Source organism: Sturnus vulgaris, chromosome 14, assembly GCF_052056855.1.
Source record: "Sturnus vulgaris isolate bStuVul1 chromosome 14, bStuVul1.hap1, whole genome shotgun sequence".
Classification (NCBI taxonomy): Eukaryota; Metazoa; Chordata; class Aves; order Passeriformes; family Sturnidae; genus Sturnus; species Sturnus vulgaris.
In genome coordinates this window covers 4,619,586-4,644,960 of record NC_142256.1, presented here as the reverse complement: position 1 = coordinate 4,644,960, position 25,375 = coordinate 4,619,586, and the positions used below count along the sequence as shown (strand labels likewise).

Sequence of the window (25,375 nt, the reverse complement as noted above, 5' to 3'; positions counted from 1 at the left end):
GGAGGACGCCCCAGCCCATCCCTGGGCACACCCTGCCTGCCAGGGCACCCCCAGGGATCCTGGCAGCATCCCGGGGCCACCAGCGCCTTCCGCATTCCTGCGCCCGCTCGCCCTCCCCGCGTCCTGTTTGCCGGGCGCGTCACCCCGGCCTGAGTCACCCCGCGGCCCCTGCAGGTGACGGAAGGCCAACAATAGCCCACAAAGGGAGGATGTCCCCCCAAAGCCTTCCTCCGGCTCGTCTTCGAGGAAACCTCCCGCGGGAGGGACGGGCCCCACCGGACGCGCGGTGGCCAAGGAGCTTCGTCCTGTTGACGCTGGCTCGGAGCGACACGCGCCCCTGGGGTCCCCGGGGACCGCCCGAGCCACCCCCGAGCTGGGCGAGGAGCGGGAGCGCCCCTCTCACCGAGGGTGATGGCACCGCGGATGGCACCGACTGTGATGGCGCTGCAGGGTGGAGCTCAAAGGGCAGAATAAAGGGGTGGGGACCCCCTGGGAGTGGGGTGAGGGGTGCAGCCCCCGCAGGAGCCAGGCAGGGAGGACCAAGCACCATTAACGAGTGTCACTAATTAACAGGATGGCAGCAAAGAGCTGCCCGAGCGTCCCCGCGGCACCGCATGGCATCCTTGGGAAACAACAATCACAGCAGCATCGGTGTCTCTCTCCCACCTGCCCCTGTCTGACCCCTCATGGGGACCCCCGGCCCCTTCTTGGGCTCCTCTCACAGGGGGGATGCCAGACACAGCAGCCCGGGAGCATCCGTGCCATGAGCGCTGCAGGGCTCAGCCGGAGACAGCCTGGAGAGCGCCCGGCTCTGCTCCTGTCTGGGACAGGACAGCGGGACACGGGACAGGACAGTGAGACACTGGGACACGGCACACGGGGCAGGACAGTGGCACACGGGGCAGGACAGCGGCACACGGGACAGGGGACACGGGACAGGGGACACGGGTCTGTGCAGCTCCGCGGCGCGGTCCTGGTGCCACCTCGTGGTGAGCAGGGTCCCGGTGCCACAGCTGGGCAGTCGGAGCGGTGTCACAGCGGGTGGAATGGTGACACTGCGGGACAGGCGGCCATGGACACACCGGGCAGTGCGGGGACACAGCTGGAACAGTGACAAGGCCAGGCTGGAAGGGGCTTGGAGCCACCTGGGATAGTGAAAGACGCCCCTGCCCAAGGCAGCGGCTCAAAACTAGAGGATCTCTAATTCCTTTCCAGACCAAGCCAACCTGGGACTCCGTGGCTGGGGACGTGCCCTCATCCCTGGAGATCTGTGTCCATGCCAGGACATCTCCAAGGCCGTGGCAGCAGGTCTGCCCCTCTGCCAGCCTTTCTCTCCACAGCCAGAGTCACTAAAGCTGCTGGAGGAAGGACCTGTGCAATCACGGTGACAGCCTCAGGGTCAAGGCTCCTTGTGATGAAGATAATGAGTTTTTAGCAAGGCAGATGCACGGAGCTGATGGGCCTGGCAGGACAAAGGGCACATCCCAGCAGGATCCTCCCATGGAGCACAGCTCCCTGGTCCCGGGCACTGGACAGGGACTGGTGCCCCCCTGCATGGCTCCATGTCCTGTGGAGGATGAGGGGTGGCTGGGGGCTAACTGGCTCGGGGGGCATCTGGCCCCTAGCCCAGAGATGCCATGTCAGCTCTCCATAGAGCCAAAGCACAGGAGTTCCCCAGGGAGCAAAGCCTTTCCCAGACCTCTCCCTGGCCATCAGGTGGTGCCAGGCTCACCTGGCACACTCCCACTGCTGCTCCTGCAGGATCTTTGGACTTTGTGCTGATTTTGCTGTTTGCTTTTATTTAGCAGCAGAATTCACTTTTCAAAAGGACAACAAACCCTGCTCCCCACACCCTGTATCTGCTGGGGCCTCGTCCCTCCCACTCCGCATCCCTCTGCCCCTGGGGCAAAGGCACAGGAGGAGGGACCTGTCACGCACCGTGTCCCCTGGGTGTCCCGCTGTGCACGGCCAGGGCAGCTATGTGTCCCCCGCTCTGGATCGCAGCCTGGGCGCTCCTGCTCCACGGTACGGCAGAGGGTGGAAGGGGCGTTGGGGGGGACGGCACATCTGGGACCCCCAGGAACCAGATGTGCAGAACGTGGAGTGTCCCGGCCGCAGCTCTGGGTGAAGCAGGGCTGGGTCCACCCCGGAGTAGGAGCCAGACTGTGTGGCAGGGCTCAGTCAGGGCCGGGCCCGGGGCAGGTGACAGGTCAGGAGCAGATCCCCACGATGCAGAGATCGAGTATCCAAGGCCCCTCATGCTGAGGGTGACCCCATCACGCATTGTCCCACGAACCCCAGCTGTGTGCTCTTAGCCCAAAGTGAGAAGCCAGGTGCCAGCTGGTGATGAAGAGCCCAGGGAGCAGTGGGGCACCCCCGTGCCAAGCAGCCCTGGGGAGAGGTCAGGTCCCTCTGCACATGGTCCCAGTGTCAGCCAGTTCCTTCCACGGCCCCAGTGCTGGGATGGCCCTGGGATGCTCCTGCCAGCCCCTCCGTGATGATCCCACTGTGCCACAGGCACCGGCAGATTTATCACCAGGGGATGACATTGGTTTTCATCCACTATTCCTGGGGCTAAAACCACTGGGCTTTGCAAGAAGCCCCAAAGCTGGGCTGGCTGGTGTTTGGGGCTGGGTACAGGGTCACGGCTGCCTGCTGCGGTTCCGGGCTGGAGCAAAGTGCCAGCAGCCCCCCAGGCTGCACCTGAGGCTCGCGGGTGTCGCCGTGCCCACAGGCTGTGCTGCAGGGCGGGCGCCACAGGCTGCTTCCCCCAGGAATGACATCCGGGATTGCTCCGCGGAGCCGCCGGTGAGCCCCGCGCTGTTCCCCCTCCCTGCTCCTGAGACCCCCTGCATGGGGACCCCCCCAGTGCCAGCGCGTTTCCCTGTGCCACCAGTACCTGCCACCCACGGCCACCAACACGACGGCGCGTCTGGCCGCGCTGCGGAGCCTCATGCGGACCCAGGGCGCCCACGCCTACATCGTGCCCTCCACGGATGCCCACATGGTAAGGGGGGAGCCCCCGGGAACCCCCTCCCTGCCCACAGCCACCTCTCACGGCTCCATCCCGGCTCCAGAGCGAGTACATCTCCGAGCGGGACGCCCGGCTGCGCTGGCTCAGCGGCTTCAAGGGCTCCGCAGGTGAGAGCATCCCCCGACCCTCGGGGCGCTGCCCGGGGGGCTGGCACCTCCCTGCGGGTCCTCATTCCTGAGGATCCATGCCCATGGCATGGCCCCACTCCCTGAGAGCCTCTGGGGGTCCCTGCCGGCTGCAGGGAGAGAGAAAGAGGCGATCCCTGAGCCCCCACCCCTGTGACAGGCACGGCTGTGGTGACGCAGGACAAGGCTGCCCTGTGGACCGACAGCCGCTACTGGACCCAGGCGGAGCGGGAGCTGGACTGCAACTGGGAGCTGCAGAGGACAAGTCAGTGGGGCAGGATGGGGGGCTGCTGAGTCTCCCCGCTCCCAGGACCCCCCTCCAGTGCCTGGCACAGCCTCCTCCGGGCTCAGCGTGGGCTGGGAGCAGCGCAAACTCGCGGTGCCACCCAGCTCTCTCCTGCAGCCTCCATCGAGTCCATCGGGATGTGGATCCTGGAGGCGGTTCCTGCGGGGGGGAACGTCACTTTGGACCCCTTCCTCTTCTCCATCGGTAGGGCTGGCTGACACTGGGGGTCACCTCACCCTGCCCGCGGGAGGGCAGCCCCTGGTGCGGAGTTACCAGGAGCCCAAACCTGCGGGCTGCTCGCCCCCCAGACACCTGGAACAGCTACAGCAGGGCTCTGCACGGCTCCGGCCGGACCCTGCTCCCCCTCGAGACCAACCTTGTGGATCAGGCATGGGGTGACCAGAGACCCCTCCCCTCCTCCAGCGAGATCTACAGCCTCCCAGCAGAGTTCACAGGTCTGACCCCAGCTGCAGGATGGGCGCTCACCCACAGCACCCCCAGCCCGGGGCCGAGCTGAGCCCTGCCCTGAGCCCTGCCCCGGTCCCTGCCCTGAGCCCTGTCCCGGTCCCTGCCCTGAGCCCTGCATTGCCCGACTCGCAGGGAGCATCTGGCAGGAGAAGGTGGCCGGGATCCGGCAGCGCATGGAGCAGCACTCGCGGCGCCCCACGGCCGTGCTGCTGTCGGGGCTGGAGGAGACGGCCTGTGAGTGCCCACGGTGCCGCGGTGGGGCCATGGCAGGGGCCGTGGGCTCGAACCCTGGGGGTGGAGGGGAGGGCAGTGGCAGTGGCAGGCGCAGAGGTCTCGTTCCTGGCAGGGCTCTTCAACCTCCGCGGAGATGACATCCCCTACAACCCCGTCTTCTACTCCTACACCCTCCTGACCAACACGACCATAAGGTGGGCAGCGCGTCCCTGTGGGGACGTGGAGGGGGCTCACCAACCATCTCCCTTCCACCCTTCCTTTCCTGAGCCAGCCCCCTGGGATCCCCCTCTCAGCCCTTGCCCCCAGAGCCACCACATCCTGCCGTGCCCAGCCCCACTGACTGTCCTGAGCCACACATCTCTCCCAATCCATCCCCTGCTCCCAGCTCACTCTAGGGCACGGCACGCTCCCTTTCCTCACAGCCTGAGTTCCTCCCATTCCCAGCCCAGCATCCCCTCCGAGCCCCCCATTTCCCTTCCCTCTACGGCCTGGCCGGGCTGGGGGGACCAAAGGCAGCGGTGACGGCCACGTCTGTCCCATCCCGCCCCATCCCGCCCCATCCCGTCCCTCCCAGCCTGTTCCTGAACGAGTCCCGGCTCTCGGCGGCGGCGCGGGAGTCGCTGCACTCGGGCTGCCCGGGGCCGCTGTGCGTGGAGCTGCAGGACTACGGGCAGGTGAGCGCCCACCTGCGCCGCTACACCCAGGACAACGTCACCGTGTGGCTGGGCACCGAGTACACCACCTACGGCCTCTACGGCATCATCCCCCAGGTGGGCACCGAGCCTGGCCACTGGGCGTGCGGGTCCTGCAGGCTCGGGGACGGGCCCGTGTCACCGCGTTGTGGCCACCCTTGGGGCTTGAGGGGACAGGTAGCTGTGTCACCTCCTGCCTGCCCTCACAGGAGAAGTTGCTGGAGGAGAATTACTCGCCCGTCATGATGGCCAAGGCTGTGAAAAACGCCCACGAGCAGGAGATGCTGCGAGCTGCCCACGTAAGGGCTGTCCCCCTCCCCACAGTCCCCTGCAGAACGGGGGGACACCGGAGGACGCAGGGCACTGATGCCGCTCCCCGCTGCCACCGGGCACCCCCAGGTCCGGGACGCCGTGGCCGTCATCCAGTACCTGCTGTGGCTGGAGAAGACAGTCCCGCAGGGGCAGGTGGACGAATTTTCAGGGGCTCAGCACATCGATGCGCTTCGCTGGTCAGTGCTGCCCCCCAGGCCTGCTCTGCCCAGGGAAGGGCAGCCGGGCACCCCCAGCACCTCCCCTCCTCCCTGCTGCCTTCCAGGGCCCAGGAGAACAGCCGTGGGCCCAGCTTCCAGTCCATCTCGGCCAGCGGGCTCAACGCAGCGCTGGCCCACTACAGGTACGGCAGCGCTGGGCAGGGGCCGGGGGCAGGGGGCACTGGGCAGGGGGCAGGGGGCAACTGGAAGAGGGCTCTGACCCTCCCTCCCCTCGCAGCCCCTCCAACGGGAGCAGCCGGACACTGTCTGCCAGAGAGATGTACCTGTTTGACACCGGAGGGCAATATCTGTGCGTAGCTTTGAACAGAGACCCCCAGCACAGCCCCACACCCAGGGGTTCCCAAAATTGCACCAGCCCCATTCATGACCCCCCCTTTGCAGGGACGGGACAACAGACATCACCCGCACAGTGCACTGGAGTGAGCCCACCCCGCTGCAGAAGGTGCCAGCCCCTCCCATGTCAGCCAACACCCCCCTGCACTGCCCAGCACTCCCTATGGCACTCAGCCTGGCCAGGGCTGGATGTGCAGGACAGGGTGTCTGGGTACCACCACACTCACCCCTGCCATGCCATGCCCTACAGGAAGCCTACACCCGTGTGCTGATGGGCAACATTGACCTCTCCCGCCTCGTCTTCCCATCCAACACGGCAGGTGGGTGCCAAACCCGGCACTGGCCCAGCACAGAACCCCTGGCACAGGGAGCAGGAGGGCACGGCGGGCCCCACAGGCTCCTTGGCCCCCATCCCACCTCTTCATTCCCCAGGGAGAACGGTGGAGTCCTTTGCCCGCCGGGCACTCTGGGATGTTGGACTCAACTACGGCCACGGCACGGGCCACGGCATCGGCAACTTCCTCTCAGTGCACGAGTGTAGGTGCCACCAGCACTGGTGCTGGGCATGTGGGCTGAGCTACGGGGACAGGGGCGAGGACAGGAGCTCACTGGGGGCTTCTCATCACCCAGCAGAGCCTCTGTAAGGGGCAGGGGAACCCCTACTTGCAACATCTTGTGGTCCTTGCCTTGGTGGCCCCTTAGTCCTTGCCTTGGTGGCCCTGTGCTCCTTGCTGGGGTGTCCCTGCAGCACATGCCACCCCATGTCCCTGCAGGGCCCGTGGGTTTCCAGTCCAACAACGTGCCGCTGGAGGCTGGCATGTTCACCTCCATCGGTATGTGCCAGCACCCCGACCCGGCTCTCCGGGGCAACAGAGCCCAATGGGGACGGGGTGCCAGCTCTCAGCCCCACTCGGGGCCAGACCAGCCCCGCTGGGGTGGGCTGGGGGAGTCTCTGGGCCTGGGGGCTCACCAGGCTGTTCCTGGCCCTCAGAGCCCGGGTATTACCGGGATGGTGAGTTCGGGATCCGCATTGAGGACATCGCCCTCGTGGTGGAGGCACAGACTGAGGTAGGGCCATGGGGATGGGCTGACTGGGGTGGCACAAGTGGGGGCCTGCATCGAGTCAGGGGTGGGGACAACCCCAAGGGGTTAGGGGACACTCAATGACACCTCTCTGTGGCAGCACCAGAGCGAGGAGACCTTTCTGACCTTCGAGGTGGTGTCCCTGGTGCCCTATGACCGCAACCTCATCGACCTGAGCCTCCTGTCCCCAGAGCAGGTACGGGGTGTGCTCGGGGTGGGGAGCAGAGCAGGGACGCGAGGTCAGCACGGGGGCTTGGATGCAGCAAAAATCCAGGACCATGGCATGAGGAGGCTGGAGTGGGTAAATGAGGACAGAGCATGGATGGATGCATGGATGAGGAGGGGCAATGAGCTCTGTAGTGGGGCCGGTGGTCGGGGTGTGGGGATGGGGAAGGCCAAAGGGGGGGCAGCACCCAGGCCACCCCCCACAGCTCCCCGCGGTGCCTGGCTGCAGATCAGCTACCTGAACTCGTACTACAATAAGATCCGAGAGCGCGTGGGGCCGGAGCTGCAGCGGCAGCGGCTGGAGGAGGAGTTCGCTTGGCTGCAGGAGAGCACCGAGCCCTTCCCGCTGAGCAGCGCCCGCACGGTGGCCGCGGGCACGCTGGTCCTCGCCCCGCTGCTCTCGGTGCTGCTCAGCGGGCTGGGAGCCTGACCCCGCACCCACGGCCGCACCATCCCCTCCCACCACTGCCGTGTCTGCCCCCGCCCTCACTTCCTTTCCCTTGGTGCGTTCTATTTGCTCGTTTGTGATTAAACATGAGCGAGGCGGGTCCTGCTGTGCCCGATGCCTCGCCAGCGATTTCGGGCTGGAGTCCGGCCCCAGCCCCTCTCCTGTGACCCTGCTTGTGCCACCTTATCCAGCCCCCAGCCCCTCTCCTGTGACCCTGCTTGTGCCACCTTATCCAGCTCCCAGCCCCGCTCCGGTGACCCTGCTTGTGCAGCCTTGTCCAGCCCCGAGGCGACCAACGCCGGCAGGGAGGAGATGGGTTTGGGCAGATTGTAATTCTGGGGCAAAAGATGGAGGATTTGGAGTGAGAAGATACAGGGCAGCCGGCCCAACCATGGATGTCCCCACGGCTGCCAGCAGCGGGGTCACCATGAGCTCGTCCCACCTGGGTGCGATGTCGGGCAGGGAAGATCTGCGGATCCAGGGGACATCCCACACCAAGTGTCACGCAGAGGGCTTGGCGATGTCCCAGCAGGATGAGCAGGCACGGGGGTGGGCACGACAGAGGGGTTGGGGACTGTCACCTTCTGCATGGGGGGACACACGATGCCATCCGCAGATGGCCAAGGGGCAGCATCACCGAGGGGCACACGCTGCCGAGGGAGGCGGGCACGGGCAGCATCACCGAGGGGCGGCACGGCACGGCACGGCCCAGAGGTGCCAGGGCGCAGACACCGTCCCCACCCAGGGGCCCCGGGCAGGGCAGCAGCTCGCTGGAGGGTTTCCTTCCTCCTGCCCCAGCCCGCGCTTCGCCACCCCGAGCTCGGCTGCAAGCGCCTCTCATGTGACCGCCGGCTTCCTGTGCGCTCCGGGTCGGTGCCGGTGCCGCGGGTCGGGACGGGTCGTGACGGGTCGGGACGGGTCGGGACGGGTCGTGACGGGTCGTGACGGAACGGGACGGGACGGGACGGGACGGGCCGGGACGGGCCGTGGTCGCCGCTGCCGGACGCTGAGCGCTCGCCACCAGCCCCAGCACCATGCTGCGCCGCAAGCCTTCCAACGCCGGCGACAAGGAGCCGGGACACAGGAAGGTGAGTGCTGGCGGTGCCCAGGTTCCCTCAGCACCGCAGATTTCCCGGCACATCCCGGGATGTCCGAGCCTGGGTGCTGAGCAGGAGGGCTGGTGCCGGGGGTTGGGGCAGGACCCAGGGGGCTGGGACAGCACGGTAGCTGCCCTGCCCTCGGCTTGTCCCTGCTGCCACCAGCCACTGCGGCCTCGCCAGTGCGCGGTCCTGGCCTTGTCCACCTCCCACTGTGGCTTCCACCCTATTGGGATGTGTGGCTGGGATGCAAAGCCCTCGGCATCACCGTGGGTGCCAGCCCAGGTGCCGGTGGGACCCGTGGGACTGTGCCGGGGGAGGCTGTGCCCCCTTCGCCGTGGCCTCCCCATCCGTGGGCAGCCGCCCGTCATTTCCTGGGGGGGACGTGGCTGCGGTGGCGGCTGTGCTGTTCTCTTGCACAGCAAGGTGCTGCGGTCGGGGCTGCAGCTCCATCACGTGCGTCAGCCGCTTCCTCCGGCAGCACCGCTGCGGTGGGAGCCGCGGGAGCAGCAGCTGCCACTGTCAAAGTGTCACGGCCTCTCAGAGCCCCTGCGAGCCATGGCCATGTGCCACCCTGCGGCTGAAGGCTGGAGCCTGAAGTCACCAGCGGGAGCCAAAACCGGCTCCTCATCCCCCGCCAGGTCTCGCACCAGCTGGCACTTCAGCTCTTGCCAAGCTTTGCTGGGCTGGCATCAGCATCAGCGAGTCCCCACGGGGAGCAGGGGCAGTGCCTGGTGCCATGACAGGCACACACTCTGCTATGGCAGCTCCTCCGTGCTGCCAGGCTCCCACAGGAAATCTGGGTGACGTCCCCCTCCCTGCACTGGGGTGGCACATCCAGCCTGGCCAGTCCCAGCGGGCATCCCCTGCCCTTGCCCAGCCACAGCCACTCTCACTTCCCGCTCCGGGACAGCCCGGCCCCCCTGACTCACATCCCACGGCCAGGCTCTCCATGGCTCCTCCAGCCCCAGGGCACTTCTCTCTCAGAGCTGTTTTATCTCAGCAGTGGAGCCCGGGGGGGGTTCAGAGGACCTGGAGCTGGTGGATTCGGGGTACTGGGGTGGGAGCAGGGCAAAAGGCAGCATCCCCTCTGCACAGATACACCTGGAGCTGGCACAAAGCCACAGTGGGTGTCACACTGTGAGCCAGCCCTCTGCAGGAATGGCAAAACCGCGGGTGGAGCCCATGAGGAGGAGAACGAAGAGCGGAGAGCACAGGGCCAGGCTGTGCAGGGCTGGGAAGGGCCTCCACAGGAGCTGGCAGAGCTGCACGAGAACAGAAATCCCTGGTGGTGGTGGTGGCAGAGCGAGCACGGTGCTGTGTGCTCCGGGGGCCTCTGGAGTGCTGGTGCTCACAGCCAAGCTCACAGCATCCAACGTGTGAGCACACCGGTGCTGGCATCCAGGGATGAGGGACACCTGGGGCCACGCGGCTGTGCTGGCACCAAGGACGTTCCCAGCATGGAGAAACCCCTCCATGTGAGACAGGCCCCTGAGGCATGGAGGGGATACAGGCAGGGGGCACAGGAAAGACTGAAAGGGACAGGGACAGAGAGGTGCACCAGGACTGAGATCAAAAAACAGCTTTGATGGCTCAGGCATGGAGGTGGCACCAAGCCAGCTGGGGGTGTGCTCTCTGGGCCATGGCATGACGCTCACAGGTGGAAAATTGAAAACTTTCAGACCTGGAGCTGACCCTGTGGGTAGCAGCTGGGACAAGGCTGGCATGGCAGTGCCAGGGTCCACACCAGAACATCCCTGCCTTGGGAATTCTGTGCCAAGCAGCTGCACAGGCACCAAGAGCTCCACATCGCAGTTCTGGGGAGTTCATGGCACATGGCAGCTCCTGGAAGAGAGCAAAAAACTCTTCCCAGCACTGGCATCACCCTGGGATGGGCAGAGCAGCCCAAAGAAGGGAGAGGAGCTAGGGCAAGGGATGCAGGAAGAAGCCAATCTCTCACCTTTCCATCTCGCCCCTCACACCTCTGCCCCTGCTCCCAGCTTTCCCTACAGCGTTCCAGCAGCTTCAAGGACTTCAACAAATCCAAGGTCAGCTCCCCCGTGTCAAACGAGGAGTTCAACCTGGAGGAGAATGTGAGTTCCCAGCCCCCCTGGGGCAGCAGCACCCCTTGACCCATCCTGCTCCCCCAGGAACAGCTCACTGCAGGGCTGGGCTCCCAAAACTCCTGCTCTTACCAGTGTGACACGGAGCAGCACTGTGGGATTTGGGATCTCACAGCCCTGTGTGACCCTGTTGAGGCTTGCTCAGGGTGGGGGGCTCTGCCTTCACTGTGCATCCCTCTGGCAGATCCCCGAGGATGATGCCAGCCCTGAGGAGGCCGTGCGGAGCAGCGGGACGAAGCTGGGCAGGAAGTGGAGGGCGGTGATCTCACGCACCATGAACCGCAAGATGGGCAGGATGGCCGTGAGAGCGCTGGCCGAGGGCAAGGTGAGGGGGCCTGGGGAACACACAGGTGAGCGGGGCGTGGGGGACACACAGGTGAGCGGGGACAGCTCCCCCTGCCTCGGCCTGACCCGGTACTCGCAGCAGGGAGAGGCGGAGGAGGAGGGGTCCCCGTGCCCCCTGTCTCCAGGCAGCAGCACAGAGGAGCAGAGCCATGACAAGGTGCCCCTGTCGTACCTGGAGCTGGAGGAGGAGGAGGACGGGCGCCCAGCCCTCGCACGCCAGATGTCCAGCGGTGAGGCCAGCTCCGACAGGACACTGCCCCACGTCCCCAGCCGGGCACGTGCTGACCCCCTCCTCTCTGCAGGCAGTGACATTCCCAGCCCCAGCGATCCCGGGGACAGCCGGCGGCTGGAGGAGGCCGTGCCTGCCTACACCGGCCCCTTCTGCGGCCGCGCCCGCGTCCACACCGACTTCACCCCCAGCCCCTATGACAAGGACTCCCTGAAGCTGCGGGTGAGCCACGGCCCTGAGCCCCAGGGAGGGTGGCTGGGGACCCCCTGAGCTGGGGGTGTTCCCTGGCTGTCCCCAAGCCTGTGCTCACCACTATCCCGTGTCCCTTGGCCTAGAAAGGGGACATCATCGGCATCATCGAGAAACCACCTGTGGGCACCTGGACAGGGCTGCTCAACAACAGGGTGGGCTCCTTCAAGTTCATCTACGTGGATGTGATCCCTGAGGAGACAGTCCCTGCCCGCAGGAGCCGCGGCTCCAGCAGGAACAAGCGCCTCAAGCCCAAAACTCTCCACGAGCTGCTGGAGCGCATCAACCTGCAGGTGAGGGGCGGGGCCGTGGGGAACAGCAGCACCAACTTGTACCATTGTTTGTGCCAACAATGTACTAACCCCGGCACGGGACTGCGGTGCCAGCACTGGGACCAGCCCCTCTCCCCTTCACTGTCCCCCACCTGCGTGGGTCCTTCCACCAAGGGGCACAGAGGGGACACCTGCGGCATTTCTGGGTAACGTGGGGGCAGCTGCCCACCATGGACCCACTGAGAGGGAGCCACGGGCCAGCACTGGGGGTCAGGAGGAGCCACCCAAGCCCTGCTCAGCCCTGCCCACGCTCCCCACCCAGGAACACATCCCCACCCTCCTGCTGAACGGGTACCAGACCCTGGAGGACTTCAAGGAGCTGCGGGAGACGCACCTGAACGAGCTGCACATCACGGACCCCCAGCACCGCGCCAAGCTGCTCACGGCCGCCGAGCTCCTCCTGGACTACGACAGTAAGAGTCTGGGGACGGGGTGGGGACCCTCACTGGCACCCCAGCAGCACCCCTAACACCACGGCTCCCTCCCAGCAGCCAGCGAGCCCGAGGATGGGGACACCGCCGAGGCCCTGCCGTCGCCCTCGGAGCCCAAAGAGGACATTCCCCGGGACTCCGGCTGCTTCGAGGGATCAGAGGGCCTGGATGGCAGCCGGGAAGAGGCCGAGCTGGGGGGTCCCAAGGAACAGCTGGGGGCTCTCTCCATGGCAGAATCCCCCTGAGCCCGCCGGCAGCGCCGCTTCCCGCTCTGGCCCTGACGGTGGGGCTGGGCTGCTGGGGACGGCTGCTGGCAGGGGACAGGGGAGCCCCAGCGGTGGCACCTCGGGGCCAGCTCGGCTCCTGCACCACAGCAAGATGCTGGGTGGGCACGAGGTGCCCCAGGACATTTTGCATGGCACTGCCTGGCACCACTGCCCCCAGGGCCCCTGGACACGCCAGGGCACGGCGCTCCCTGCCAAGGCACCACAGGCATCGGCTGCTTCTGCCAGGTTTGCCAGCAGGCTCAGGAGGGGAGCTCGGCATGGAGGCCGTGTCTGCAGGCAGCTGAAGCCTGCCCAGGACACCGTCACTTCTCAGCATGGACACACAGAGAGCCCCCTCACCTGCCGTGGGGCACAGCAAGATGCAAATAACACAGCTAAGACACCCTGGAAGTGTGAGATGGAGAGTCCTGGAAACACACGGGGAAGGGGGAAGAGGCAGCTGGCTTGGGGCAGCACAGACACGCAGGGGCTACAGCTCAGCCATTTTCAAACCAATTAAGTTTCCTTCATTGTTTTAAAATTAAAAAAAAATAATAAGAAAAAAAATAAAGAAGACCCAATCCTCACCCAACCCCTTCCTTCCTTCTGGAGACCCTGACCCGTGCAGGCAGGTCCCGGCAGGCAGCACTCCGCAACACCTCGTGGAACAGGGAGCAGCAGAACCAAAAAATACACTTTTTTTGCACCCAATTGGAGATTTGGTCAGCAGCGCGTTGGGGCAACTCCCACGGGGCGGGGCACAGGAGCTCCGTACCGGGAGGATGGAACGGGATGGGGCTGGGCTGGGCTGGCTGCAGGGGCTCCTTCCCTGCCACATTCCAACTGGGAGCGCTGGGGCAGCTCTGTCCTTCACCCGGGACAGGAAGCAGCGCCCGTGCCCCGTTCACATCACACCCCTCTCTGCCAGCCAGAGCCCCGGGGCAAGGAGCGAGCTGGGGGCACGGGCCAGGCTCCAGAGGGAGCAGGATCCCGGCTGCTGAGAGCAGGCTGGCACGAGAGGCCAGGGATGGAGCAGCAGGCATTTCCCTCTGCCAGGCAGGAGCACCACGGGCACACACACGGGACCGGGCAGGCAGGACACCCCCAGCAGCCAGCACACACCTGCGGGGAGGAGGAAAGGGAGTGCCCAGCACTGGGGAGCTGCCAGGACATGGAATGGCCTCTCCTCCACCAGGGACCTCTGCGGGGATCCCAGAGGTGTGAGGGTCCTGTGGAGAGGGGGGAGCCCTGCCATGGCACAGAGTTCTCCCACCATCCCCCCAGCCTCTCCCCCTCTGTTGAGGACACACAAGGGACCGACACCACACAGCCCAGCCCCGGTACAATCCTGGGAAGATCCAAGGCTCCCAAAGCCAGTCTAGGACGGCTGAGAACAGCAGAGCAAGGCCAGGGGTGGACACGGGGGTGCAATGACACAACACAGAATCGGGGCTGAGCTTCTGCAGAGCTGCTGTGCCACAGCTCGGGAGGGCTCAGTGCGGACACCCAGCAGCAAATACAGCCCCAACACCAGCCAGGGGCCAGCAGGCAGACCCTGCCCTGCAGCTCAGTGCACCCTGGCTGCCCTGTCCCTCCCTCGAAGCCCAGGGTGGGAAGGAGGGTCCCCTCATAGCTGCTGCCTTGTTACATCACATGGAAAGGGGCACGGGAAGAAAAGCTACTTAAAAACCGCTGCCAGCAGAACTCCTTCCCTCTTGTTTGGGTCCTTGGGCCACCAAAACGTCTCCTGACAAAACCTTGCCACGCCAACCACAAAACAACGCGACGGATTAGAGGAAGGAGGAGGGAGGAGGGGAGAGAGGACGTTGCTGCCACCATTGCTTTCCCCTTCCCTGGGGATTCCTCAGCAGGAGGGAGCAGACGAGCCCTAACAGCCTCACCCTGCCAGAGGGACAGCCCCAGCCCTGAGCCGGGATGGGGCATCCAGGACAGCAGAGCCAGAGGCCCGGCCCCAGGCAGAGCTGCCTGGGTGGTGGCAGTGCCCCGTGGTGACCAGGACGTGCCACCCGTGCTCGCCGTCCCGTGCCACCGCGCGAGGCCAGCGCTGCCCGCACCGCCGTGGGTAATGACTAAAGCAAAATGGCCATGGGGAATCAGGTGCCTGCCATCCAGCCCTTCTCCTCTCCTCCACCACTTCCAGCTTCGATTAGACAAAACAACAAAGTTCTCCCTTCCAAGCAGATGCTAGTGCTCCGCTCGCCCAGCGTCCGCGCAGGGCACCGCCAGCTCCCCAGGCGTTCGCTGCTTCTCCTCCGGCATCTCGGTGTCACTGGATGGTGCAGGGACCTGGGGACAGAGGACACAGTCACCTGGGGAGAGAGGACACAGGGACCTGCAGGGACACCCCCAGTGCAGAGCCCCAGCACACCGGCCCCACCACTGCTACTGTCTCAGCTGGGCTTGGGAAAAGGAGAAACCGAAACCAGGGGCCACCCGAGAGGCAGAACAGCAGCTTCAGGAAGAGCCGGAGCACTGGACTGCTCCAGCAGAGGTGTCTGCACTGTGTCCACCAGAGAAGGGCAGCTCATGCCCAAGCAGGAGCAAGCCAAGCCATTTCCCACTATGTTCATGAAATAATTTAGGTGGGAACGGCACTCTGGAGATCTCCTGTCAAACGACGTCCTTAAAGCAGGACTAATTTCAAACAGAGAGCAGGCTGCTCAGGGCCACAACAACTTTCTCCAAGGATGGAGATCCCAGGGACAGCCCTGCAGCTCACACACAGAACCAGAACAAGATGTCTGCAACCTCCCCGCCCTCCCAAGCTCCATGGACAATAGCTCCTGAGTGTTCTCATGGCAGCACTGATCTCCAAAACTGCAGCCAGCTGTGATCTCCTCTGAGGAAACCCAAGGAAACCAAGACACGCTGGTTTCCAGGCTCAGAGCAAACGAGCTTTTCAGCAGCAGCCTCTTACCCAGCTCCCCCATGTAGTTTTGCCCTTCCTAAGTCCCACCCTCAGCTTTCTCTCAGTGTCCCAGAGCCCCCCCCAGCTCCCAGAGGGATCACTCACGGCACTGGGGGGAGGAATGCTGCCGTCCTGCTGCTTCATGCCACCCTCCTGGGCCTGCCCAGGGCCCTGCGTGGCCGGGGGCTCCTGTGTGCCTGGTCCCCGTGGGCACGACCCCTCCTGAGCTGTGCTCTCCTCCTGCTGCAGGATGCCCCGTCTGTCCAGGACACTGCAAGGACACAGCCACGCCATCAGACAGCCACGTCTTCCAAATCCCACCTCTCTTCCCAGCAGGAGACAAAGGTGAAGGCTGCCCCTCATGAGCTCACCTGGGGGGCAGGGGCCCGCAGAGCACTTCACAGCAGTTCTTCACTATGTTACCATGGCTGTAGGGATTCTGCACGCGGTTCTTCCCAGTCCAGGACCCCTTAATCTGAAAGAGGTGGGCACAAGCTTGGGTTTACTCCAAGGACACCCTGCCCAGCCCCCAGATCCCTGTGCTGTGCACAGCCTTGACACCCTGAGAAGCGGTGACAGCTCAGAGGAAGAGGAAGGTTCCACTCACGTCTTCGTTGGTTGTCTGATTCAGTGCCACCAGGAAGGTGTGGAACCCAGTTAGCCCCACCACCGACCACAGCGTGAAGAAACAGATGAGCACCTCCAGTACAGTGAGAACAGTTAAGGACTGGGAACACCCGAGAGCAGGCCCAGAAACAACTTCTCTTCCTCTCCTAGCCACTGTTTTGTTGTTTATTCTCCTCCCAAAAACCAAGAAACTGCTCCCCCCACGTTGTCAGCCAGGGGAAAATGTTCAGAAAGACTCACTCCACAACGCAGCTCCCACTAACCCCCAGTTTTGGAGAAGTCAAGCCCTCAGGACCATGGAAGGATATGTCCCTGGGGTTTCCTTCAACGTGTTCAGAAACCCAATCTTCAGAGATTCTGCAACACAAAAAGAGAGAGATTTTTTCATCTGGAACATCCCACTGAGCCCAGCTCCCTTTCCCACTCCAGCACTCTGGTTTCACACCACCATCTGCAGCCCCCCTCCCTCCCAGCTCTCCAGGCAGACTCACTCAGTGCTACGTAGACGATGTTGAAGGTGAAGATGTAGATGGTGAGGAGAGAGAGCGAGAGGATGAAGAGGTAGAAGTAGCGGTAGTTCCTCTTCCCCACGCAGTTGCCCACCCAGGGACAGTGATGGTCGAAGCGCTCTGGGGAAGCCACGATGAAGATTAGCACTGCCCTGGCATGGCCCTGCCCACCTCTGCATCCTTGCTCCTGTGCTCCCACTCCAAAAATCCCCCAGGCTGACAAACCGCCAAGTTCAACCCTCTGCTCAGTCAGGACCACGTATCCTGGCCTCTTTTCAGGAGGTCAAAAAGTCCAAAATTGTTTTATAATGAGTCATTTCACACATTAAGAGAGAATTTGAGGTTGACCTCTCACATGTCTTCTCTCCCTGGGGTACAACAGCCACAGCACATGGGTTAGATGAAGGCCTGGGGGTCCCCAAGTTGTTACCCTGGTATAATCGGGAGAAGGTTCAAGAAACTGCATAAACGCACAAAGGCTGGGAGTCTGAAGAGGAGGAAAGGGGTCCAAAAGGATGGGATTTCTGCCTGGAGCAGTGATGCTGAACATGAGCCAGCTACATACACGGAAGGAGGACAGCAACCACAGGGCCCCCCAGGGAACGGCACAATCTCTGTGCTGATGAAGGAGCCGCTGTCACCTGAGACACAGCTCTCCACTGGAACCCTGCAGTCCTGCAAGGCCAGAGTCCAGTGGAACTCTCAAAACTGGGCTGCACACGTACACAGAGCAGCTGGACTCGGTTATTGCCAAAGTCCTGGCGAAGAGGAACCACCTGGCTCCAGGTTCTGAGCAAACCTCAAGCTCCTCGAGTAGAAGACGAGGCAGCCCGGACGCTCCAGCAGCGCAGAGCTGCCCGGCAGGGTCTGTCCCTGTCCCTGTCCCCTGGCGAGGCTCCCTGCAGGAGCAGGGCCAGCCCCAGCCCCACTCACCCACGCAGTTGTCGCAGATGCTGCAGTGCGAGGCGCGGGGCGGCCGGAAGATCTTACACGTGTAGCAGTACTTGAGCTTCACGATCTGGTTGTTGATCTGGAAGTTCTTGATGCGCGGGGGCGGGCGCTGGCCCTGCGGCACGGTCCCGTTGGTGGCCTCTGCCAGAGAGGGGCGGGCACAGATGGGACCGGCTGCTACCGACACCCCGGGCCCCAAAGGACAGCTCGAGTCCCTGCCTTTCCCAGCAGCGGGATCGGAGCCCGCTGGCTCCGGAGCCGGAGGCTGCAGCTCTGCTCACACAGGCCAGAGCCAACCTGGCAGCTTGCAGGCAGGAAAAGGGATGCCAGAGCTTTCATGGGCATGTTGAGAGTGGGCTGGGTGTTATCACCTGCATCCACCCAACCTCCTCTCTCTCTGAAGGATCAGGGGGACCACTCCAAGCTTTCTGCACCCCTTCTCAAAAGCAAACTGAGTTTGTATGTGCACGGCTATGGGAGAGAAAGCAGCAGGTGAAACGGATCCCAGAGAGGGATGCAGGTACATCGTGCTGCCTTCTTGAGACTGGGCCAAGTACAGTGAGCCAGCAGATTGGGGCAATCCTCACTTTTGGAGGTCCAGCCAGGAAGATAAGCTCTGCAGGGACTGTAAGCTAGAAATACGCCATTAACAGAGAGGCTTTTCCAGCCCTCAGCAGCTCGGCCATCCCACACTCACCAATCTCCATCTCAATGAAGGCTGCCTCGTCGGGCAGGGCCCTGGGGATGACGCCGGGGTCGCTGAAGCTCGTCCGCAGCAGCGTGGCCATGGCGAACAGGAAGAGAACTGCTGCAAACACGGGGATGGCTGGGGACAGCTGGACAGCCAGGTACCGGCACCTGCAGACATGGGGAGGGAGGGCATGAGTCAGGCTCAGAGCCTGGCACAGCATCAGAGCCCGGGCACTGCTCAGATCTGGAGCAGAGAAGCTGTTCAGTACATCCTTCTGATCCCACCAGCACACAGGGGAACACTCCTGGGGCAGCTCCAACAACCAGGCACCATCACAGCAGCTCCGTGTTTCCACCAGCTAGGCACAGATACTTCCCAGCATTTGCTCTGCTTTCAGCTCCCGTTTTAAGCAGTGCCAGAAACACAAGCAGGCAGCTGGACAGACCTTGTCCAATGGAGAGACTATTCCTGCTGCCAAGGGATGGGCCAGACCACTGGGAGAAGCACCCGAGGCCTGGGCAGGGACCCCATGCCTGGAGGGGATGGTGGGAATGTCTGGCTAACCCCTAAAGAGCAGGAGCTTCCAGCACAACAGAAATTATTGGGATTAAGTGCATCCTGTGCTTCTTAGGAATGGATTCCTGAGGAAGTGCAACATTCCCATGCAACAAGACATCTGGCTTCCTTTGGCTTTCCTGAGGCAACAGACAAGAATGCTCCAAATAAATCAGAAAGGCTCCTGCCTCAAGACTCCCTCAGCTCAGAAGGGAACAAGGTTTGTTTGCTCTACAGATGCAGCAAGGCCCAATGAGGAGTTTATGGTGCTGATCCTGCTGATGGACGAGATGCAAAAGGAGCATGGGACTCATCTCACCATGGCCATGCTGCTCCTGGACACACACATTTTAGAGACATACTGGGCTGAAAAAAAAACATGTTACCCTGATTTCTTCAGAAAACCCTACTGATGTTGGGGTGAAGTTCCTACGGAGCTTTGCTACGGTTTAAGGGAAACCCCACCTAAATCCCACCACTTGTGCCATGTCTCACCACCCCTTGCACACATCCCTTCCCCAGCTTCCTGGTACACCTGGGCACCCAGGCTCTCTAGGATGCACCCTCTATCCCTGCTGCTGAGGGGTGGATCCAGCCCAGACTCCTGCTGTTCCACAGTTACTCTCCATGGGAGCACCAGGCTACTGCGGTGAGGGGCCAGGGATTATCCTCCTGGGCGGGCTGCCATCCCAAGCAAGGCCATTTCCATGACCTCCACAGCACTATTTAATTCTGGACGGCATTCCCACCACAGATTCCCCAAACACAATGCAGTTCCCAGCTCCAGCTGGCAGCACCAGGCTCCGCAGGCCCACTGCAGGAACATTCCTGGGCCAGTGCCTGAGTCCAGCGCTGTCCCCCACGTGTGACAGGGACAGAAGGGCTGCTCACTGAAGCTACAGCACACTTCAGCCACAGCTGCAACACCAGGAGCCCAGAGCCACACACAGGGCCTGGTCCCTAAACCAACATCCTTCATTTCAGACACTGCACACTCTGTTTTGTTCCCCAAAACAACGTCCCTGTGCCCAGCCCTGCCCACAGACCAAGAACTGGAGGGCTGAGCTTATCATCTTCAGGCAGCCCAAGATAACTTTGCATTCCCTTTGCAAGGGCAAAGTCCAGGGACAGCTGCGAGTCAGTCAGCAAGTAAACAAAAACCTTGGAGCGCTTTTGGGGTAGAAATATGGGGTGAGGAATATGGAAAATGGATTTAGGTGCAGGTCAGCCTCTTCTCCCAGGCAATCAGTGACAGGACAAAGAGGGACAGCCTCAGGTTGCGCATGGGGAGGTTCAGGTTGGACATCAAGAGAAATTTCTCCATGGAAAAGCTGTCAGGCATTGGAAAGAACTGCCCAGGGAGGTTTGGAGCCTCCATCCCTGGAGGTGTCCAAGCAATAACTGGATGTGGCACTCAGTGCTCTGGGCTGGTTGACAAGGTGGTGACCAGTCACAGGCTGACTTGATGGTCTTGGGGGTCTTTTCCACCTGTGATTATTCCTTGAAAAGCTGGACACTGTCTGCCCCAAAGGGCTGCAGCCTGACCCTTATCCAGCTGATACCACAGCTTTTGAACTGCTGTGACAACATGAACATATTGTGGGCTTAAATATGGATCCATGAGCTGTGGTAAAGCTGAGCCACAGCCCTCCTTCCTCAGGCTTAGCTCAGCTTCCCTTGCCTGGGCTGGCTCCTGTGGCCCCTTGCAGGTGAGGGCAGAGGTGAGAGCCAGAGGAGCTCCCAGCAGGTGGAATTGCACCACCAGGCCCAGCACGGAGCCCACCAGGGTACCTGGCTGTGCCTCCCACCCTCTGCTGTGCTGAGGGGGCCTCGCCCTGCAGGTGACTTCCAGGGAACACATCCATGGCAGGGAAAGCAGCCACACAGCCCTGACTTGGCACTCAGGTACTCACTAGCACTGGGGAATCTTCAGTCTGTGCCTTGTCCCTAAGACAACTTCACTGCTCAGACATTTAAAGATCTTTTGTTTGGGAGAGCTCAGAGCCAACAGAGATGCTCTGTTGGAATGCGAGGATGCTGCTCCCCTGCTCCCAGCACCATATCTGTGCTCTGGAGCGTTTTGTCACCAAAAAGCAGACAATAACAGCACTATCACAGCTCATCATCACAGCGGGGTGGGCTGGGGCAGGAAGGCTGAACAAAGACATCATTGGAATGGGGAGCAGGGGGAGAAGCAGCCGGGAGGTGCTGTGAGTTAGGGTGCTTGGCTGGTTATTCTGCACCTGCTTGGGAAGGTCTGTTGTAATCAGCACATTGAGCAAAGCTCTGGAGGAAGGGGAAAGCCACCACGGCAGCCCTGGTGACAGGGACTGCAGCCACAGGGCAGCACATCTCCCAGGCAGGCCCCAGCAGGGCTCAGCACAAGCTCCTCAGTATCACTCACCCACGTGTCACCTGCAAATCACCTGTTCAACCTTCCTCGGCTACAGCTGAAAACAAGCTGAACTCTGAACACCAAAACGTTCACTTCTATTGAGAGAAATTACAATAATTAAAAAGCACCAATTAACTCATGTGTAAGTTCTGACCACGCTTGACACAGATCAAACCAGAGGCAATGCCAGTGCAGAGGCCCCTCTGTGAGTCTTGGGTCTCTGGGCTCTGGAAATCAAAACTGAAAAATAAAGTCACACAAGCGGCAGCGTAGGTCTTTTCAACTCATCAGAAAACCAAGACATTTTCATCTCTACAAAGCTTAAAAAGTAGGAAAAACAAAGTGCCAAACATGCCTAGGCACTGGAAGGTCCAAGAGCAGCCCCTTCCCGTGAGGAGCCGGTGTTGCTGGTGATATCATGCCCCTTGCATTTACAGATGTCAAGTTTTGTGCTGAAAAGTCAGAGACAAAAGAAATCCCATTCCCTTCAGCCGAGTGTGGAACTCACTCCAGGAGAGCCAGGAACTGCAAAGGGAACTCCCAGCCCGAGAGCAGACACTGCTTCCCATCCATCCCATCCTGCCAGTTCCTAAAGGGATTTTTTACAAGTGCTTCATCTGGTCTTCTCCTCATGCTGGAACACCTCAAGCAGACAGCAGCTAAGTGCCCAACCACAGGCCTGAAATACCATTAGGAGTCTGAAATAATGCCAAGAGGATGTGAAACTGTATTTTATGGGACGTGTTAGGGAGCAGCCCCAGTTAAACACAGGTCTGGGACTGTGCAGGGAGCAGCCCCAAGCAGTGGGAGCTGAGTGGAGAGAGAGGTGCCCTTGGGCAGAGGACTCTGGTCGCCGCAGAGCCCTTCCTGGGAGCCAGCCCAGCTCCGTCCCTCTGCCTTATCCAGGAGGGAGGAGTCGGGTCTCAGGTACAGCACCGAGTCCTGCCAGCCTCCGGCTCCTGTTTGCTGCTGGACGGAGAGATCTGCCCCCGGACGGAGAGATCTGCCCCCGGACGGAGAGATCTGCCCCCGGACGGAGAGATCTGCCCCCGGGACTGAGAGAGAGATCTGCCCAGTGCCAGCACACACAGCACTGCGGTTTGGAGATCAGCACACACAAACTCCCACCCCCGGGCTGAGCTGGCCCAGCCCGCTCGCCTGTGGCCACCGCGAGCAGCTGGCAGCACCGGAGACACTGGGAGCAAAAAGCCAGCAGCAGCAGCAGCGCTGCCATGGCCACGGGGCTGGGAAGGACCGGCGCTGGCTTGTCCCCTGCCCTGGGTGCCAGTCCCCACTGGCCCCGGCTGTTCCTGAAGCCCAGCCCCGCGCAGGGCGAGCAGCCAGGCAGATCCTGGCTCCTGGCACCCCGGAGCCGCGCTCAGACAAGGTGTGACTGCGCAAGTGATTCAGCTGAATGGATCCAGCACGGATCGGCACTGGCAGCCTGCAGTGACCAGCCAGGGAAAGGCTCCTCCGCCCACCGCTCCCAACCCACACACCTTCTTCAACGGGGAACCGGGAATTTCCACGCAAACACTGAAGAATCGGCCAAGCACTGAGACAAACACAGCGCAAGATCAAGGCTGAGATCCTCACCCAAAGCTCCCTACACATGCAGGGCAGAGCAGCCAAGCTGCTTATCTCAGCCTGATCAATGAAACAGAGATCTCGAGGAGGGCTTCCAGCTGGGAAGGCGACATTTCACCCCTATCCCAAATTCAAAGATCCCCAAACAAGTTCAAAACAACCCCCTCTCTTCCAAAAAAAAAACCCAACAAAACAAAAAAAACCACTGAGGTGTTCTGCACTGAAAGAATCAAATGGCTATTTGGATTTTCCCAAACTTTTCCCTACGTCCTCAGATGATTTAACCAGAATTCAGAGGTGATCCTATTCCCAGCAGCATTCCCCCTGCAGAGCCCACCCTCCAGGTCTAGGCACGGCCTGGATGTTTTGGTGAAAGCCACCCCTCCACAGGCCTCTGCCTGCCAGAGCATGGAAAGGGGCTTCCCAAGGAATCTCCAGCCACATTCCTGACTAACCACAGCCCAGGTCTGGAAAACAGCCCTGCCTCACTCTGCCTAGCGGGATGTGGTTCACTCTGCTGCTACGGACAGGATCCACAGGGAGCCAGAGCAATTATCCCTCAAATCAGTGTTTCTGGTGCAGCAATAAGCGTTTCTAGAGCAGCAATACCTATTAGTTCTTCCTGTAAGGCAGGAAGGCTCAGCCCCATTTTTCAGACAGAAAAAACCCCAAACATCAAACAAGAGTGGTGTCACTTGGTACCTCGGAATTCTGACTGAGCCAGGAATAATTTGGGCAGGGAACCAGGGAAGAGACACGCTGGGCCAGGGAACGTGGAAACAAGTTCCTTGGCTTAGGAACGATGCTGAGGAGCGCAGCATCTGGGCCGAGGGCTTTTTGGAACTGCAGGAATAGCCGGGGCCTAGCCAGTGAGCAGCTCCTTCCACTTATTTTTCTTGGCTTTGTGAGCTTTTGTGTAACCCAACCCTGTTTCAGCCCTTCTGCTGCCCCAGAACACAAACGTGCCCATGGAGACCGAGGAAAGGAAGTTTTGCAGTTGTTTAGCTGACCCAAGCTCATCCTCTACCCAGGCAACAGAGGTGTCCTGCACCCTCCTGCCTGGACAAGCATAGGTTTTTCCCTTTTTGCTTGTTGTTTGATTTTCGGATTAGTCTAAGACCAGCCCAACTCCCCAGCCCAACTCCCAGGGAGAGCTGAGAGGAGGGGGCAGATCCTTCTTTATCACAGCAGGATCAAAGGTTTTGGCTGAAGGTCTCTAGGTTGCCGAGGTAATGTAAGGGTTGGTGGGATCCTTCCCAAATACCAGCACGGCTCTGGCTGCAGAGGCCGGGGGAGGTCAGACTGGCAGGACCCCCAAGCTCACTCCTTATTAATCCCCCAGCTGGGGTCCCCTCCCTGGTGGGGCTGATGTGGGGACTGCACGTCCCCCCTTGGGCAGGGCAGGGACACAGGGCTGCAGCAGCAGTGCCCTTGCACCCCGGCTGTCCTGGAGCCAGGAACACCCGGGACCAGGCACTGCCAAGTCCCAGACAGAAGGTGACCCACGGGGGAAGCAGGGCCAGTGTCACCCTCCGGCAGGGCCCATTCTCCCCAGAACCTCCAGGCTCGCTCTGCTGAGGGCGAGGAAGCAGATCTGGACAGGGAAAGCCACGCTCTGCCAGGCTGCACCGTGCCAGGCTCCCGTCCCTGTCCCGAGGGCACACGGGCCCATCCCCATCCCCGCTCCCGTTTCCCCGGGGAACTCACTCGAAGGCGAAGAAGAGGGCGCAGGTGCCGAGGATGAGGAAGAGTGTCAGGTAGAAGATGCCCTTCTGCCGGGCCATCATGATGCGGCCGTCGCAGCAGAAGGTGTTCCTGCCCGGCAGCTTCTCCCATTTCCGAACCACCTTCTTCCTCGCCACCATCACCGACATGGCGGGGCCGTCACTGGGGCGGCAGCGGCCGCCGCACGTTCGGGCGCTGCTGCTGCTGCTGCTGCTCCTCCGCCGCCCGCGCGCCCGGCATCATCGGGGCCCCGCGGGGCCGCGCTGGGCTGGGCTGGGCCGGCGGCTGCGGGAGAGGGAACGGGGAGAGCGCTCGGTCAGCACCGGGGCGGCGGCCGCCGTCGCCATGGAAACCCCGCGCCCGGGAGGGGCGTTGCCGTGGGAATCCAGCAGGGAGGGGGCGCGGGGCGCGGCCAGGAAGACCCTCGGCTGGGCGGGAGGGGGCGGCGGGGCGGCTCCGCACCGGGAGGGGACGCGGCAGGGCCTGGCCACACAGGGCAGGGCAGCCCCGGCTCTGCGGGCGTGGCGGGACCCGGTGGGGAGAGAGTGGAAGGGAAAGGTTAGAGAGGAGACGGGAGAGGACGGGGAGGGAGGGAACGGGAGGGGCCCCGCGCCGCCGCTCACCCGGTGCCGGTGCCGCTCGGGCCGCGCCGGTCGCTCCCTCCGCGCCGGGAGGGGCCGCCACGCCCCGCGCCCCAACGGGGCGGGGCCGCCGCGGCCATTGGTGCCGCCGCGCCCTCCGCCCCGCCCCGCCGCTTCCCGCCTTCCCATTGGGCCCGTGCGCTGTCACTCCGCGGTATCTCCTCCCACCCCTCCGCTTCTCCCTGCTCCATTGGTTACCAGCGCTGTCACTTCG

The 25,375-nt window shown here is 62.4% G+C and overlaps 3 protein-coding genes and 1 long non-coding RNA gene across 8 annotated transcripts; 2 read left to right on the top strand and 2 right to left on the bottom strand.

Moving 5' to 3' along the window:
• The first annotated feature begins 1,905 nt into the window (after nt 1–1,905).
• Nucleotides 1,906–7,578, top strand: XPNPEP2 (X-prolyl aminopeptidase 2). Of its 2 annotated transcripts, none has more exons than XM_088173346.1 (21): nt 1,906–2,025; nt 2,735–2,808; nt 2,897–3,007; nt 3,078–3,141; nt 3,320–3,424; nt 3,563–3,649; nt 3,754–3,900; nt 4,046–4,147; nt 4,260–4,341; nt 4,722–4,917; nt 5,049–5,138; nt 5,239–5,348; nt 5,435–5,512; nt 5,608–5,679; nt 5,772–5,832; nt 5,974–6,043; nt 6,156–6,260; nt 6,497–6,556; nt 6,715–6,791; nt 6,913–7,002; nt 7,261–7,578. In XM_088173346.1, exons 1-21 carry the CDS (start codon nt 1,980–1,982, stop codon nt 7,459–7,461), a joined length of 2,028 nt encoding a protein of 675 aa, XP_088029472.1. In that variant the 5' UTR covers nt 1,906–1,979; the 3' UTR covers nt 7,462–7,578. The 2 variants fall into 2 exon arrangements, with proteins under 2 accessions (XP_088029472.1, XP_014746511.1); XM_014891025.2 differs by having other exon boundaries at nt 1,907–2,025; nt 6,907–7,002.
• Nucleotides 7,579–7,740: 162 nt separating this feature from the next.
• On the top strand, nt 7,741–12,824 carry SASH3 (SAM and SH3 domain containing 3). Of its 4 annotated transcripts, XM_088173366.1 has the most exons (8): nt 7,748–8,567; nt 10,577–10,669; nt 10,884–11,024; nt 11,124–11,274; nt 11,347–11,495; nt 11,609–11,815; nt 12,117–12,267; nt 12,343–12,824. In XM_088173366.1, exons 1-8 carry the CDS (start codon nt 8,514–8,516, stop codon nt 12,528–12,530), a joined length of 1,134 nt encoding a protein of 377 aa, XP_088029492.1. In that variant the 5' UTR covers nt 7,748–8,513; the 3' UTR covers nt 12,531–12,824. The 4 variants fall into 4 exon arrangements, with proteins under 4 accessions (XP_088029491.1, XP_088029492.1, XP_088029490.1 ...); XM_088173365.1 differs by having other exon boundaries at nt 7,741–8,567; nt 11,124–11,495; XM_088173364.1 differs by lacking the exon at nt 7,748–8,567 and having other exon boundaries at nt 10,405–10,669; nt 12,346–12,824.
• On the bottom strand, nt 10,144–10,903 carry LOC148222097 (uncharacterized). The gene is made up of 2 exons (XR_015806865.1): nt 10,537–10,903; nt 10,144–10,421 (listed from the first exon to the last, which is right to left on the bottom strand). It is a non-coding gene; the product is annotated as an uncharacterized LOC148222097 (long non-coding RNA).
• A 227-nt stretch (nt 12,825–13,051) lies between the features above and the next one.
• On the bottom strand, nt 13,052–25,209 carry ZDHHC9 (zDHHC palmitoyltransferase 9). The gene is made up of 10 exons (XM_014891032.2): nt 25,144–25,209; nt 24,503–24,805; nt 18,265–18,425; nt 17,550–17,708; nt 16,599–16,736; nt 16,416–16,464; nt 16,088–16,190; nt 15,852–15,955; nt 15,586–15,751; nt 13,052–14,858 (listed from the first exon to the last, which is right to left on the bottom strand). Exons 2-10 carry the CDS (start codon nt 24,667–24,669, stop codon nt 14,757–14,759), a joined length of 1,149 nt encoding a protein of 382 aa, XP_014746518.1. The 5' UTR covers nt 24,670–24,805; nt 25,144–25,209; the 3' UTR covers nt 13,052–14,756.
• Between the last annotated feature and the right edge of the window lie 166 nt (nt 25,210–25,375).